Source organism: Eptatretus burgeri, chromosome 6, assembly GCF_056783735.1.
Source record: "Eptatretus burgeri isolate ZD-2024b chromosome 6, Ebu_testis_v1, whole genome shotgun sequence".
NCBI lineage: Eukaryota > Metazoa > Chordata > Myxini > Myxiniformes > Myxinidae > Eptatretus > Eptatretus burgeri.
In genome coordinates this window covers 10,662,478-10,680,329 of record NC_140966.1, presented here as the reverse complement: position 1 = coordinate 10,680,329, position 17,852 = coordinate 10,662,478, and the positions used below count along the sequence as shown (strand labels likewise).

Here is a 17,852-nt window from a genome sequence, read left to right as displayed (position 1 = left end):
ACAACCATTCCCATTATCCTCTTCAGTGAGTCACCGAATTCCTGCTTCTCCACCCCAGTCCTTCATGTTTGTGGCCCATATACTGACATAACACACACTATTTGCCTCTATCATCACCCATGCCATAACTATCCATCCCTCCCACCTTTCTACTCTGACCACCAACTCGCTGACCTCTTCCAATACGATCATTCCCACACCATTACTCATATCCCCACCCGCGTGCAACAGCTTGTATCCTCCTACCAACCTCCTCACGTCTCCTTTCGATCTGGTCTCCTGCACACACACACACACACACACACACACACACACACACACACACACACACACACACACACACACACACACACACACACACACACACACACACACACACACACACACACCACATCCAACCTTCTTCTATGCATCATCTCCACCACCTTGACTCAACTCCCCTCCCGCCCACCCCCACCCCATTCAAACTTCACTTCTGAACCGCTGCCCACCTGTTTGGCAAACTCAGGTTAATCAGCAGTGCTGCCTGGGCCGACCTGATGGACCCACTACCCTAGCTTATCATAATCCTGTGTGCATGCACGCAAATAAACTGCTCTCAACGTTGAGGCCCTCATCCCTACCTCCACCCCACTCACTCTTCTCTTCCTCCCCTTCCTTATGTCCCACTCAACTCAATACATTAAGTTTATGCTTATTCAGCTTACAGTTACAAGTAAATACTTTAAACAAAAGAAAAAAAACATCACAATACTTTCACAAAAGTCAGTCAAAAGGCACTCAGTTCGACCCTCATCATGATCCTTGACTCCCACGCTTGGAACTCGACTCCCACACGTTACATTCACGTTTTTGAAAACTGCTGACCCTCGCACTCTCGGCCCACCAGCTCGTTGCTGTGCAGGGCTGACCCACGTCAACAGGCACAAGGACCAAACGTTACCCGAACCATCGATTCACTCCACTGCACCATGGGCCGAAGCAAGTCCACAGGCACAAGGACAAAACGTAGCCCGAACCACTGATTTACTCCACTGCACCACGGTCCGAAGCAAGTCCATGGGCACAAGGACCAACCTCAGGCCGAACTGCAAAACCATCCCACCACGGTCCGAAGCAAGTCCACGGGCACAAGGACCAGCCTCAGGCCGAACTGCAAATCCACCCCACCGCTCCACGAGTACAAAACAATCAATGATGGACTTTGTTATATTTAAAACCACACATCACATTTTTACCACTTCCACTCGGTGCAGGTGTTTGGCCCTTATGTCCACTCTTGCCCGTCACCTACACCAATTCCCCCAAACTCTCAAGCATGGCGAGTCGTGACAATGGGGAATGATAAATGTAGTGAGTTTGTCGAATTCCAGCAGGACCTGCTGCCACCAAATCTTCCCATTTCAAATATGCCGATTGAACCGAGGGTTCTCTTTCCAAACCGAGAACCAATTAATCACATGGGACCATCTGTGGAAGGTTATGTGCGCCACTCTGGGCCATTCCCAATCTTTTCCACCAATTTCAATTTAACTCCACAACTCTCCACAGATGCTAAGGGTGATCATTCAGTGGGTGGTAGTTGTAACCCAGGTCCCCTTTGAAAGTTGGCATGGATGAGGTGGGTGTGATCCGGCGTCATCCACTTCCATAGTCCAGCTCACGTCTCCCCACACGCTGGCCGTCTCGGAGCCTCGGAGAGCCTGCTGGGTAGCATGCTTGTGGGCGGTCACCTCCCGAGGACCTCCTCGGCAGTGCCATCACTGGCCTCGAGTGGCGCTCCAGGGGGTGTGACCCGGCGTCATCCGCTTCCAAAGTCCAGCTCACGTCTCCCCACACACTGGCCATCCAGGAGCCTCGGAGAGCCTGCTGGGTAGCATGCTTGAGGGCGGTCACCTCCCAAGGATCTCCTCGGCGGTGCCATCACTCGCCTCGAGTGGCGCCCCAGGGGGTGTGACCCGGCGTCATCCGCTTCCAAAGTCCAGCTCACGTCTCCCCAAACGTTGGCCATCCAGGAGCCTCGGAGAGCCTGCTGGGTAGCATGCTTGTGGGCGGTCACCTCCTGAGGACCTCCTCGGCGGTGCCATCACTGGCCTCGAGTGGCGCCCCAGGGGGTGTGACCCGGCGTCATCCGCTTCCAAAGTCCAGCTCACGTCTCCCCACACACTGGCCGTCCAGGAGCCTCGGAGAGCCTGCTGGGTAGCATGCTTGTGGGCGGTCACCTCCTGAGGACCTCCTCGGCGGTGCCATCACTGGCCTTGAGTGGCGCCCCCATCCCGTTAACCTCCCGCAACCCAGAACCCTGAAAGATTTTTTCCAAAAAATTATTCCGTTTTTGAAAGCAATTTGCAAAAAAAAAAAAAAAAAAAAAAAATTATATATTAAAAAAAAAATGACGTCAAAAAAAAACCATACAACATACACTTTCAAATGGGCTCACCTAAAATGCTGGGATCTTCTTGGAGCAGAGAGAGGATGTATTTGTTGAGGTAAAGTGTTGCAAAGCTGAAGCTGTACCACAGCGCAAGGTACAAGAGGGCGGTCGAGCTTCTCAAGCCTCCATCCTTCTCCAACGTCGTGGTTTCTGTCACAGTCACCTTGAGCCTGACCATAACCCCAGAATCATCTTCATCATTTTCAAGTTTCGTCACCCATTCGGTGATCTTGTCACTCGCAGTCGTCATAACTGTGGCTGCGGGGTCCGGCAGACCGGGGCGAGCGAGATCGCGCAATCGAGCATCGGCATTAATCTCTCCACAGCGGGTCAAGTTCGGTCACACGGCGACCGTCCCGTTTCATCGATGCAATGCTGACTGGTGAAGCATCACCCAAGCTGAAAAAAAAAAACGAGCGAGTTATTAAAATACATATTCCTGCGTCACCTGACATCGCCAAGAGGTTGCGTTACCATATCCCGTGACGACGGCATAATAATAATAATAATAATAATAATAATAATAATAATAATAATAATAATAATTAAAAAAAACAAAAACCGCCACATCGACAAAGTAATTAATCTCTTTTTTAAACGTGAAAATATTTTAATAACCAGAATTAATTTTTTTTTTTTTTAAACACGTACACGAAGCCTTCACTCCAGAACGCGCCAAAACGCTCGAGAACACAAACGGAAAGCAAAACGAGTCAATCGACATGAATAAGAATAATAATTAAACCGAAATAATCGACGTTTACAATCGACACGTATATCAACCGGTTTCCTGTCATAAACTGCCTGACATTTTCATCCGGTGTCGACAAATTGTAATTAAAGTTAAATTTGCGTTAAAAAAAATTTTTCCTCAGTTTTTGGATGTATTTTTCTACCGTCAGGAATTTGTATAATTATTGCTCATGTAATTTATCCTTGACGCTGAATTCCTCATTTCACTGCCTTCATCTGCGTATGGTGCTTTGTAAAACTCGTTTACATATATATACATATATATATATATATATATATATATATGTATATATGTATACACCGATATCTTGACTATTTACGTCCTATAAAGTAATTTCTTTGACGATCGCAAAATGAGGCGGTGTATAAAATAACCTATATTTAAAGAAAATATTCTTCGATTTTTTTTTTTTTTAAATAAGATTGGGTAGCGTCGTGTCAGTGACAACGAATGTGTCTTCAAATATATCATGCAATTTACGTTATTAGTGATATATAATTTAAAGGCTCGAATTTGTCAAATAAATTGGCGTTGCTTACTTCGGCGGTGTATGTACTCAAAATCACAACTTTTACACTCTTTATCCATGAGGTAGAACCGGAATTGATATAAGGTTTCTCAAACATATCGAGGAAACAGCACTAATATAATTTGACAAAATAAATATCTATTAAATAATATTAGGCCGACATGTTGAAGACGACTCAAGACGATCTTCCGGTTTTGTCGAATTCGAGCCGTGTTTGTATGCTGTTGCTGACTGGTGGTAAGAGTGTGTATCGACGCGATTACGTGCGTTATCTTTTTTTTTCGAGAAGCAAGTGAATTAACCAAGAACCAGGAAAACTGATAAAATTGGGAACGTACATTATGATTCATAACTACAACCATAAAACCCAGATGTGTATCCTGAACTGATAAACAAACCCTACAGTGCACTACACCACACGTAGAAACATATATTGGTTCACGAAAAAGTAAGTGACCACTATATTCGTTATTGGTGTCTGTTGGGTAGTCGATCCAGTCGAAAAAGAAAAAATTGAAATTTGTTCGACCCCCATTATCAGTTTTTCCGTCGATATGTTGGGTAGTCGATCTTGTCGAAAAAAAAAAAAAAATTTTTTTTTTTGAGTTTTGTTCTACCTTCCCTTATTATCAGTATTTAAAACGGCGATTTCAGTTAATTCTGAAATTTCAGAAAAATCATAAAAAAATTATTTTTTCGAAAATCAAAAATCGGGCCACGAGCGACTGTGGGCAGTACATTTAGCCATATTGTCAAAAATTTCCAGCCGGATCCTATGAAAACTGCCGGAGAAGATAGACTTTGAATGAACCCTGGTCGAAAACAATAAAAAAAACGAAGTTCGTTATATCTCAGAGACTATGACTCAGAGATACATGAAACTGGTATGGTAAGTTCATGGTATTTCCTAGTTATGTGTGAGAAAGAACCGTTGCTGTGGACCCCTCCGTTGCCTAGCAACGGCCGAAAAACCTCTAAATGTGGGGGTATTTTAACGAAAAGACAATCTGCAGCATTAAGCCTTGAAGCGAGAATCATGAATTTTCTTGTGCTTAATCCTCAGGTCATTCCCCCATCGAACGGGCCCATCACGTCAGGTTCTATTGGGTAGGCGACTACCCATGTCCGCCTACCGGCTTGTCTGTCTATCTGTCTCTCTGTCTGTCCCGAGCATAGCTCCGTGGGTTTTGATCCGATCCTGATAAAATTTTGGTGGGAGGTTTATATCATGATCTAGTTGTGTTTTCCTGAGAATGGGCGTGGTGTGCCCATTATGGGCGGAGCCACGCCTAAAAAACGTTTTTTTTAGGGGGTAGCCGATTTCAATTTGCATCTTCTCCGAGGGGGTTTGTCGAATCTGGCAGAGGTTTCGGTATTTGGTTAGCCCAATGGCACCTGCATCGCCCCCACGGAGCTCGATTTTTCATTTTCATCCCAAGGTCAATGTCACAAGGTCATGAACTTAGAAAATTGCGAATTTTGACATAAAAATCATACGACCGCCCAAACTTTGAGAGCTAGGATGACAATATTTTTTATGCATAATCTTGAGGTCATTCCCCACCTCAAGTCTTGAAACCATTTTGCTCGATCTCGAACACCTTGCCCGTGGCGCCCCCTTCAAGTTTGTTTTTACGATTATTTCATCAAAGTATGGATAATCCGAGGAGTGCGAAATGCCATATAGCCTAAATGACGTTATATTGTTCCTGGAATGTTCCAGAGGAAGTTTTGCACCAAAGGTCATAATCCTTGACCTTTGACCTTTAAAGTTCACAAAGGTCAAATTTTCAAAGTTGTGGGAATCGAACCGGGTTTTCGACCTTCTTCGATGAACTAACTCCAATAAGCTATAGCACGTATCCTGTTTCCTTATTTTAATGTCCACAACATTGTTTTGTGACCTTTAAAGGTTATGCAAAGGTCAAATTTTGAAAGTTGTTGAACGAAACCGGGTGTTCGACATTTTGCAGCTAATATTTTGGTGGGAGATTTATATCATGATCTAGTTGTGTTTTCCTGTCGGAGAAGATAGACTTTGAATGAACCCTGGTCGAAAACAATAAAAAACGAAGTTCGTTATATCTCAGAGACTATGAGTCAGATGTACATGAAACTGGTAAGGTAGGTTCATGGGATGTCCAAGTTATGTGCGAGAAAGAACCGTTGCTATGGACCCCTCCGTTTCTCCCTGTCACTCATACCACATAATGTTGATCATTTTTATAACTTGGTCAAAAATTATCACATTGTCTTCTCCTTGACTTCTGAAACAATCTACATCGTCAAATACCGCTCGTGAACCATCGTCGTCTTCAGACTTGTAATCCGACACATCCCTGGACTCTCTCGTTCATTTGCTTGGTCAACTGGTTTGCTCTCACCTAAGTTGGTGAAAGTGCGATTTATATTAAAGTACGTACCGTAGTGTAGTGTACCGTACCGTACCGTACCGTACCGGACTGCACTGCACTGCACTGGACTGTACTGAAATCAACCAAATTGGTTTTTGGTCCATAGGCGACGGAATGCTCAATGATGTCTCGTCTGTATTATACTGAATCGCAACATTTTGCAAGAATTTACATGGAACTTCAACGCAGGAAGAGGCTATTTGGTTCATGAATCCTGAACCACCCCTTCATCTCCAACCCCCTTCATCTCAACCCCTCTGCACCCCTATCCCCCTGGACTCCCATCCCACTGCACCCCCATCTTCCTGCACCCCCATCCTCCCCACATCCCATCCCCCTGCACCTCCATCCTCCTGCTCCTCCATCCCCCTGCACCCCTACCCCTCTGCAGTCTGCACCCCTACCTCCATGCACTCCCATCCCCCATGCACCCCCATCTTCCTGCACCCCGATCCTCCCCACATCCCACCCCCTGCACCCCATCCCCCTGCACCACTACTCCTCTGCCCCTTATCCCCCTGCACCCCCATCTTCCTGCACCCCCATCTTCCTGCACCCCCATCTTCCTGCACCCCCATCTTCCTGCACCCCATCTTCCTGCACCCCCATCTTCCTGCACCCCCATCTTCCTGCACCCCCATCTTCCTGCACCCCCATCTTCCTGCACCCCCATCTTCCTGCACCCCCATCTTCCTGCACCCCCATCTTCCTGCACCCCCATCTTCCTGCACCCCCATCTTCCTGCACCCCCATCTTCCTGCACCCCCATCTTCCTGCACCCCCATCTTCCTGCACCCCCATCTTCCTGCACCCCCATCTTCCTGCACCCCCATCTTCCTGCACCCCATCTTCCTGCACCCCCATCTTCCTGCACCCCCATCTTCCTGCACCCCCATCTTCGTGCACCCCCATCTTCGTGCACCCCCATCTTCGTGCACCCCCATCTTCGTGCACCCCCATCTTCCTGCACCCCCATCTTCCTGCACCCCCATCTTCCTGCACCCCCATCTTCCTGCACCCCCATCTTCCTGCACCCCCATCTTCCTGCACCCCCATCTTCCTGCACCCCCATCTTCCTGCACCCCCATCTTCCTGCACCCCCATCTTCCTGCACCCCATCTTCCTGCACCCCCATCTTCCTGCACCCCCATCTTCCTGCACCCCCATCTTCCTGCACCCCCATCTTCCTGCACCCCCATCTTCCTGCACCATATCTTCCTGCACCCCCATATCTTCCTGCACCCCCATCTTCCTGCACCCCCATCTTCCTGCACCCCCATCTTCCTGCACCCCCATCTTCCTGCACCCCCATCTTCCTGCACCCCCATCTTCCTGCACCCCCATCTTCCTGCACCCCCATCTTCCTGCACCCCCATCTTCCTGCACCCCCATCTTCCTGCACCCCCATCTTCCTGCACCCCCATCTTCCTGCACCCCCATCTTCCTGCACCCCCATCTTCCTGCACCCCCATCTTCCTGCACCCCCATCTTCCTGCACCCCCATCTTCCTGCACCCCCATCTTCCTACACCCCAACCCCTACACCCCAACCCCTCTGCATCCCCATCTTCCTGCACCCCCATCTTCCTGCACCCCCATCTTCCTGCACCCCCATCTTCCTGCACCCCCATCTTCCTGCACCCCCATCTTCCTGCACCCCCATCTTCCTGCACCCCCATCTTCCTGCACCCCCATCTTCCTGCACCCCCATCTTCCTGCACCCCCATCTTCCTGCACCCCCATCTTCCTGCACCCCCATCTTCCTGCACCCCCATCTTCCTCCACCCCCATCTTCCTGCACCCCCATCTTCCTCCACCCCCATCTTCCTCCACCCCCATCTTCCTCCACCCCCATCTTCCTCCACCCCCATCTTCCTCCACCCCCATCTTCCTCCACCCCCATCTTCCTCCACCCCCATCTTCCTCCACCCCCATCTTCCTCCACCCCCATCTTCCTCCACCCCCATCTTCCTCCACCCCCATCTTCCTCCACCCCCATCTTCCTCCACCTCCATCTTCCCCCACCTCCATCCCCTGCACCTCCATCCCCCTGCACCTCCATCTCCCTGCCCCTCTGCAGTCTGCACCCCCATCTTCCTACACCCCAACCCCCTACATCCACATCCCCCTGCACCCCCATCTTCCTACACCCCCAACCCCCTACATCCCCATCCCCCTGCACCCCCATCTTCCTACACCCCAACCCCCTACATCCCAACCCCTCTGCATCCCCATCTTCCTGCACCCCCATCCTCCCCACATCCCACCCCCCACATCCCCATCCCCCTGCATCCCCATTCCCCCACATCTCTCCCCATGCTAGGTTGGCCTGAAAGTCACTTTACCCCAACCTCCTGCACCCCAACCCCCTGCACCCAACCCCCTGCACCCAACCCCTGCACCCAAACCCCTGCACCCTCATCTTCCTGCACCCCAACCCCCTGCACCCTCATCTTCCTCCATCTTCCTGCACCCCCATCTTCCTGCACCCCCATCTTCCTGCACCCCCAAGCCCCCTGCATCCCCATCCCCCTGCACCCCCATCTTCCTACACCCCCATCCTCCCCACATCCCATCCCCCCACATCCCCATCCCCCTGCATCCCCATTCCCCCACATCTCTCCCCATGCTAGGTTGGCCTGAAAGTCACTTTACCCCATCCACATGCATCCCCAACCTCCTGCACCCCCATCCTCCCCACATCCCATCCCCCACATCCCCAATCTCCTGCACCCCCATCCCCCTACACCCCCATCCCCCTACACCCCCATCCCCCTACACCCCCATCCCTCTACACCCCCATCCTCCCCACATCTCCAATCTCCTGCACCCCCATCCCCCTACACCCCCATCCCCCTACACCCCCATCCCCCTACACCCCCATCCCCACATCCCATCCCCCCACATCCCCACCCCCACACCCCCAACCCCCTGTACCCCCATCTTCCTACACCCCCATCCTCCCCACATCCCATCCCCCCACATCGCCAACCTCCTGCACCCCTCAACCCTCCTGCACCCACATCCCCCCACATCCCCAACCTCCTGCACCCCAAACCCCAACCTCCTGCACCCCAAACCCCTAACCTCCTGCACCCTCAACCCCCTGCACCCCAACCCCCTGCACCCCCAACCCCCACATCCCAACCTCCTTCACCCCCCAAACCCAACCTCCTGCACCCCCACCCCAACCCCAACCCCTGCACCCCCACCCCCTGCACCCCCACCCCTGCACCCCCACCCCTGCACCCCCATCCGCCCACATCCCCAAACTCCTGCACGCCCAACCCCCTGCACCCCCATCTTCCTACACCCCCATCCTCCCCACATCCCATCCCCCCACATCCCCAACCTCCTACACCCCCATCCCCCTGCATCCCCATCCTCAGTTGGCCTGAAAGTCGATTTACCCCTCCCCAGTGAAGCATTCGTTCTCAAACTATTTCAATATACAGGTTTTGTTGTGCAGTACTTTCAATAATTAGTCATTGTATTTGTGTGATGGAACACGTACATGTAAAACGACATTAATTATCCTCAGTACCGAACAATAAAACTTGCACTGCCTTCTGAAAATCATTGAGAATCATTAATCATGGTCTAATTTGAAGGGAAAAATGATTAAAAAAATAAATAAATAAATTGCCAGTCAAGAAGTCATGAAAGATTGGCCAGTGTGACGTCACACCTGGACGTCATCTTGATCCAAATGGCGGCTTCCATCGAGAAACGGATCATCATCATCATCATCATCATCATCATCATCATCATCATCATCATCATCATCATCATCATCATCATCATCATCATCATCATCATCATCATCATCATCATCATCATCATCATCATCATCATCATCATCATCATCATCATCATCATCATCATCATCATCATCATCATCATCATCATCATCATCATCATCATCATCATCATCATCATCATCATCATCATCATCATCATCATCATCATCATCATCATCATCATCATGTGGGATTTTGAAGGAGCGTTTGGCGGTTGAATTAGTGACGGAAATGCTTTCGAGGGAATTGTGGAGCTTTATCGTTTGGAGCTTTACGCGGGAAATTCAGACTAAGATGGCAACAATGGAGGTGTTTGTGAAGATGAAAACGTCTGGTCGTATGTTCATTACACATTGGTAGGTTTTGTTTTTCTGTTTCATTGACAATTTATAAAGGATTTTGTATTGATTTGGTAAATCAGTAATATTGTTACGGATTTGGAAGCCATCTGCACATAGACATTCAGCAGTCCCCGTAGTTCAGTTATTTCGATAAGTATGTGTTTATTGTTAGAATCCTTCCTTCTGTCTAATGGGAATTTCATGTATGCGCAACGAGTTATTTTATAGTGAGGTTTATTATATCCTCATCAACAACAACGGCACCACCCTCACTCGACCCGGTCACCATTACGCACGTGTTCGGGACTACGGACGTGAGCGGAGGTTTCGTCAACGCAGGGCTGGCTCCGCCTTAGCCAGATGGAGTGTTCGGCCCGACCAATGAAGGGCCGCCATGAGTCGCCTGACAACCGACCGTCCAATCAGGAGGCGAGTGGCGAGGAAAAGAAACCCCTCCCACCTCAAGAAGAGGGGTGTGGTGGTCAGGACGAGTGTGTTCTGCAGGATCGTGGCGATAGCGGTCTTGGTCTCGATTAGCGGTCGGTGGTCATGGTTCGAGCGGTCTGCGGTCCTTTGTGGTGGCTCACCATGGTGGTGGTGACCGAACAGTGTTGTGGTGCTCGAGCAGCCAGGGTCATAGGCTGTGGACTTCGGGTCGTGCGTTCGAGTCCCACTGTGGTGATTTTTGGAGTCTGTGTGACCGCAGGAGGCAAGACAAGTACCCCGGCACAGCTCCACCGACTAAAGACCCACAGGGTCCAGTTTCGTGTGTGTGTGTGTGTGTGTGTGTGTGTGTGTGTGTGTGTGTGTGTGTGTGTGTGTGTGTGTGTGTGTGTGTGTGTGTGTGTGTGTGTCTCATCTGTTAAGTTGAATCGTTAAGTGCCTTGTTTATTCTACATTACATTTCTTTATTCGTGATAACTCTGCTCTGTGTCTCCCCCCCCCCCCCCATTAATGTAAAATAAATCCCATGTTAAATGTACCAGCTCGTTTTCTGTGCTTTCCTTCATTGGCCTAGCAAGGTGCATATTTAGAATTAGTGAGGTTTTTCGGGCCAGTAAGTTGTCATTTGGTCCGGCGCGGCTTTGGTAACTTCCGCTCGGTTATGCCGGATCCAAGCAAGTGATAGCGACTCAATTCGGACAAAGTCTGCCAAGGGTGTGGTTTTCCCTGGTAGTTGGACGGCGTGAGTACTTAGGTAAATTGGAATTGGACAAGTGGACCCTACCTCACGCTATCAAAATATTGGCGACCACGGTCCTCGAAGTGACCCGTGACCTTTCGGAGTTGTCCGAGAGTCATGACCTAAATTCCAGGTGTTCGGTGGGAGGCGACTCGACTGCTCCCCCTGGTGGTCGTTTATCGCCGCTGAACCCTGGCCCACAATAATATTACTCCAACAGAAATGCACTCGAACACTGTGGACAAAATTGGCAATGAATGCTTTGTCCCACCGTCGCAGGCTGACCCCGTGTCTTGGATGTCACTGGATCATCCCGATTCATACTTTCCCCGGATGCCATTTGTGCCTGTGTCCATGCCGTATCCCACCGTCATGTCCTTGAGGTGTCTATGTCCCTCCCCAGTGGAGGTGGTAGTGGTGCTCGGGAGGAGGGGGTGTGCGATTGTGGCGGTGATGGTTGATGGGATGGTAGTGGGGGTGTAGAGTGAGGTGTGGTGGTGGGTATGTGGGTGTGATGGTTAATGGGGGATTGAGGAGGGGAGGGGGGAGCATGCATCCTCCGCTTAATCGTGGGGGTGACATCCTCTCTCAATCCTTGAAATCATCAAGGACTGCCACCCCTCATTCTTCCCCACATCCCTTATTTTTCCATGTCTCCCTCAATATTGTCCATCATTCCTGCTTTGGTGTGTTCCCCCTCCCACTCCACCACACTCTGCTGTTGCTTGTTCTGTTACGTCCTTATCCGTTCTATGTTCTATGCTCCTCCACAATCCTCGACTTTAAATTACGAAAGGCTTTTGTAGTTGGATCCCACTCATCAAACAATTTGACTCGACTATTTATTTTGAAATTAAATTTTATTCCTCATTTGATGTTTACATTTGACACCCTCATAGAAACACCTGGTTTGCGTTTAAATTTCTAATATTCTAGGGTTTTTTTGACACGTCCACTTATGGAACATTTCTTAAACCTTCTCCGGAGGATCCACAATACCCTTAAAAAATGTGGAGTTTAAGGTTACGATTCGCATTCCTTCTTGGTGCATAGACTAACGTGTATTTATCTGTTTTTAATAGGTGTAAGGCATTTGAGATAATTATATTTTCTTAATGAGCAAAAGGACAGCATTTTGTCACATTACTGCTTTTTCACCATTAGTGCAGGCAATATATATGACATAACCTAACCAAAATTGTAACATCATGAGCAGTACAACAAGAGTATGCAATACCTTGAATGAGCAATGCTGACCTGGATGAAGTTCATGTTCTCTACAAGAGACTGATGGAAAGGTCCATCTCGACAGAGGAGGTATGTAATGCAGATGTCCTAACTGGATTCAAGGACCTCAGGTCAGGTCAGGTATGGGAGCATGTGCCAGAGCAGTGCGTCGCTGCGTTCACTTTCCACCGGTACTCCAGGGGCCTCTGTCTGGCCATCTCCCAGCCAGATACCTGGCCCATCCCCATCTCCTCGAGATTCTGATCAACCTGCTGCAACCACGAGGCAAGTGGTCGGCACATTGCCCTCCTCCACTCACGAGGCTCCCTCGCTGAGAGAATCTGGTGAGCAGGATCAGCATCAGGAAAACGAGCCACATGTCCATGCAGCCGCAGCCGACGCCCATGAACTATGCAGGTAACAAATCTCATTTGAGTCTCTCTCAGCAACCGCTCATTGGACACAAAGTCCGACCAGCGACAGCCAAGGATTCTCCGAAGAGACCTGGTACCATAGGAATTAAGTCTCCATCTCAGATCCCTGGTCAGAGTCCAAGTCTCGCATCCATAGAGCAAGACTGTAAGCACCAAGGACCTGAAGACTCGGACTTCCGTCCTTCCGCACAGGTACCGGCAGCACCACACCCCATGATCCAGTGAATCCATGACACCCCAGGTCCGACCCAGACGTCTGTTGACCTCTGACTCACAGCCAGCAGAGACATGAATATCACTGCCAAGGTAAGTGAATCTCTCTGTGACCTCAACATCCTCGCAACCAACAGATACAGACAGGACAGCAGCATCCAAGATGTCATTGAAAGCCTGGATCCTAGTTTTGACCCAGGAAACCCGTAATCCCAGTGGTTCTGACTCCTCATTCAACACCTCGAGGACCCCCAAAAGGATATCTCTTTTTATATGCTTTGCAGTTGCGTAAAATGTATTGAAAAGTGACGCCGAGGGTGGGATCAAACAATACACCTTTTAAATATTTTCCACAACATGGATTGTTTCAGAATTTTTATCTAATATATAAAGCTCTTTCTAACCACTGACACACACACACACACACACACACACACACACACACACACACACACACACACACACACACACACACACACACACACACACACACACACACACACACACACACACACACACACACACACACACACACACACACACACACACACACACACACACACACACACACATTTTCAGGCCATTTTGCCCTGAGAGAGCAGGAACTAGCCTTGCGGGTCCCATGACAATCTTTTATCATGGTTCCCTTTTAACCCTCAGCCCGGATTGGGCGAAGGGGTATTGTCGTCACAGGCGTTGTCCGTCCGGGCGTCTGTCAACTTTTGGTTTCCGTCAATTTCGAGGAGAACGCCTTGTCCGATTAAATCCATTTTTGCAGTGTGTGTTGGGGCTGCGTAGAGGAAGGTTCCTTTCGATAAACGGTGCGATGCGATATCCAATATGGCAGCTAGGGCAGCCATCTTGAATTTGGTTTCCGGACAATAACTTGAGAACGGCTTGACTTATTGATTTCATTTTTGTGTGATATAATGGGGGTGTTTAGAGGAACGTTCCTTTCGATATTCAGCGCAATCCGATATCCAATATGGCGGCTAGAGCAGCCATCTTGAATTTAGTTTCCGGACAATAATTTGAGAACGGCTTCACACATTGATTTTATTCTGGCGAGGTATAATGGGGTTGAGTAGAGGAAGGTTCCTTTCCAAAATAGGCATGCTGCGATTTTCACTGTGGCCGCCACAGCAGCCATCTTTAAATTGGTTTCCCTCAATTTTGAGGAGAACGCTTTGTCCGGTTAAATCCATTTTTGCTGGGTGTGTTGGGGTTGAGTAGAGGAAAGTTCTTTTCAAAAATGGGCGTGCTGTGATTTTCAATATGGCCACCATCTTGAAATTTGTTTGCGTGAAGGGGCTGAGGGGTTACGCCCGCTTTGCGGTGCTATTTTTACGTCTACCACCAAAGGTGAAGGAGGTTATGTTTTCACCCCTTTCTGTCTGTTTGTCTGTGTGCAGGATATCTCAAAAAGTTGTGAACGGATTCGGTTGAAATTTTGTTGACAGGTTGGGTGTGTGACAAAGAGGAACTGATTAGATTTTGGTGAAGATCTGGATCTGGATCTGACTACTAGAATTATTTAAGTGATTCTTCACCATTGAGAGAGAGGGCCAAAAACGATATATAGCATGATATCTCAAAAGATTGTGGACAGATTCGGACCAAACTTGGTGAACACGTTGGGTGTGTGGCAAGGACGAATTGATTCGATTTTGGTGAAGATCTGAATCCGAATCTGGTTACGAGAATTATTTAATTTTTAACGTGATTCTTCACCATTGAGAGATGGGGCCAAAAACTGCATATAGCTTGATATTTCAAAAATCTATTGGGCCCGATAGGTTCTCATGGACCAGGCATTGCGTGGCGGAGGTATGCGCTCTACGGAGTGCCCTTCTAGTTGAGGAAATGTTTTTTTTTATGGCCGGATGCCCTTCCTGATGCCAACCCCTTTAGTCACCTCTTTCGATATGCGGGGGTGCGGTGTACCTATTCCAAACCGGGACTCACACCGGGATAACCACTGACCGACTGACTCACTGACTGATATTAAAGATCGGTCCCTTCCCAGTGACGTCGAAAGCTGAAACTTTGCTTACCGATGGATATTGAAGCCCGGTGCACCAGGAAAAAAATCTCAATCGCCAGACACCATCCGTAAATGAAAATAAATAAATGAAAAAAATCAAATGCAGGTGAGGGACCCGAGCCAATGGGGAAACACAGTTCGTTATTGCTTACTATGTGTAAGCATACCCCGCTAGTATGTTATGAGACCCATTTATCCGTATAAAACAGTTTAGAAATTTTCTGTTGCAATTTTGGCGAGGTTTGCTGGTTTATTTTGCATAAGATGCCTGTACAGTACTACATCGATTGGTTCTTGATCTGCGTTGTGAGACCAAAAATACAAACGGTGCACTACATCCTCCAATCACGAGAGGGGGAAGGAGCGAATCCACAGCCCCGGGGAGACTGCTCAGTAACTGTGAGAGATGAGAGAGTAGGATGTGGTTTCAATGTGCTGACATGAGACTTAACCTGTTAAATGTTCTGTTGCAGAATAAATGAACACAACAGTTCCAGAAAACAAGTCTCCAGCCTCATCATTGACCGCATGCAAACACCATTGTGAAAGCTGGCTGTAACATCTGCAGTAGGTTTGCATAAAACTTCCCCTTTCCCAATCTCATCCTCAATTCTCATTCCAACTTCCTCTTTCCCTATCTCGACTTCATTCTGTCTCTGCTAATTCACCAATGGTTTTCTCTTACTCGACCTGCTCTCCCTTCACCCTCCCTGTAGCCCCTTCACCTCACTCTTAACATTACAACTTAATTTGTATCTGTTGGTTGGAATGCTACTCCAAATATCCTTAATAACCTTTTGGTGGTGGTGGTGGTGGTGGTGGTGGTGTTATAGTTTTGTTATTTTGTTCTTGTGTTTTGTGCTGGTTTTTTGTTGTGTTTTGTTGTTGTTTGGACTAGTATTTCAAGGAAAGAATAGCTTTCATCTGTTTAACTGAAACAATGCTTTCATACATCTTTCCTGGTTATCTTATTACCTCCGCCGTTACGAAGGTGAAAGGACGTTATGTTTTCAGTCCTGTTTGTCTGTTTGTTGCACGATTTTTCGCCACATTTTTCAAGAAATCGTGAATTTTTTTGTGTATGTAGGTGACCGGCCACGGACAGCAACGCAAAATTTGGTGAAGATCCAGATCCGGATCCGGATACTCCAATTTTTTAATTGATTCTTCACCATTAAGAGATAGGGCCAAAAACAACATAGTGTTGCGGTTCTTGGAACCGCATGCATCCAACAGACAGAGTGGTTCCAAGACACAGTTATTCCATTAATATATGTGTAGATAGTCCCTTTCCTTTTGTCTAGCAGGACAGCTGCGGCGTGCATTGTGATGATCTCATAGCAAGGTTTGCTTTCATTATTTTCTTCTTCATTTTGTCCCGACTCTTCCTTTCTGATTATTCCTGAGGTAAATCTGAGCCACGTGCGCCCGGCGCTGTTAGATGGGTCCTCGGCAAAGGCCAAGCAGACACTGCACCCACAACCCTCCATACAAAACACAGCCTGCCAAATGCACTCGCAGCAGTAATTTACACCCTATGGTGTTTTCCACAACACAGGAAGCACACCCAGCACAACGTCCACGCTGCAAGAAACACATACGGAGGCCGATAAAAGCGACTCCACACCACGTTGGACGGGATGAGAGTGTGTGAAGTAAAAGGCGGCGCTTTCCTTTTCAACCTCAATATCCGACATATTGGTGTTCGCCACGCGCCACGCTAGCGGAGTCGTGCGAACGCGAGCACTGACCATGTGGGCCATGGCCAAACCTCGCGCACTGTATAGAATGTGCTCGAATAACAGGCCTTCGGGAACGAAGCAATGGGCACCACAGATAAAAGAGTGGTACAACCGCTTCAAAGATGACCGCACATCAGTGGAAAGTGAAGCACGTTCTGGTAGGCCCTCAACATCCCGAAATAAGATCGTCATTGACCAAGTGAGGACCCTGCTGATGCAGGATCGTCGAATCACGATCAGAGAACTTGCAGACGAGGCGGGCGTCAGCATTGGATCCGTTCATTCCATTGTGACTGAGGATTTGGGCTTAAGGAGAATCTCAGCGAAGTTCGTGCCAAAGCTGCTAACGATCGAGCAGAAGCAACTCCGTTTGGAGATCGCACAGGACATGCTGGAGACTGTGAACAGCGATCCCAACTTCTTCAACATGGCGATGAGACCACAGTGATCCGTCATTTTGTCAAAAACGAAAATCCGACAGCGCTCACTTGTACATCCTCACTCATCGGCGGTCTGTCGGCGACTGACAGCTTCTGCAGGCGGGAAAATATTCACGCATACGGATTAGGATCGCCTACATTTGTGCACCAAACCACGCCTCCCTTGCTTCATTTGTTTACGCACGAAAAATTAAGGTTGGATACTTTTTGAACACACCATATATATATATATATATATATATATATATATATATATATATATATATATATATATATATATATATGCAAAATGTTTTTT

The 17,852-nt window shown here is 48.4% G+C and overlaps 2 protein-coding genes across 8 annotated transcripts in view; one reads left to right on the top strand and one right to left on the bottom strand.

Moving 5' to 3' along the window:
- Positions 1-3,244, bottom strand: part of LOC147024241 (solute carrier family 35 member E2A-like) — a 145,808-nt gene extending 142,564 nt beyond the window's left edge. For 5 of the 6 annotated variants that reach the window (XM_085883963.1, XM_085883962.1, XM_085883959.1 and 2 more), the window contains exons 1-2: positions 3,086-3,244; positions 2,441-2,833 (exon numbers count right to left, since the gene is read on the bottom strand). In XM_085883963.1, the coding sequence (XP_085740089.1) occupies positions 2,441-2,684 (244 nt within the window). In that variant the 5' untranslated portion in view covers positions 2,685-2,833; positions 3,086-3,244. Of the gene's footprint in view, positions 1-2,440; positions 2,938-3,085 lie in introns of those variants that run through there. The other variant, XM_085883961.1, reaches the window with a different exon arrangement.
- A 628-nt stretch (positions 3,245-3,872) lies between these two features.
- Positions 3,873-17,852, top strand: part of ITGAM (integrin subunit alpha M) — a 160,860-nt gene continuing 146,880 nt past the window's right edge. Inside the window, exons 1-2 of one of the 2 annotated variants that reach the window (XM_085883955.1) lie at positions 3,873-3,954; positions 15,846-15,939. The gene's annotated coding sequence lies outside the window, so the exon portion shown is untranslated. Of the gene's footprint in view, positions 3,955-15,845; positions 15,944-17,852 lie in introns of both variants that reach the window. The other variant, XM_085883956.1, reaches the window with a different exon arrangement.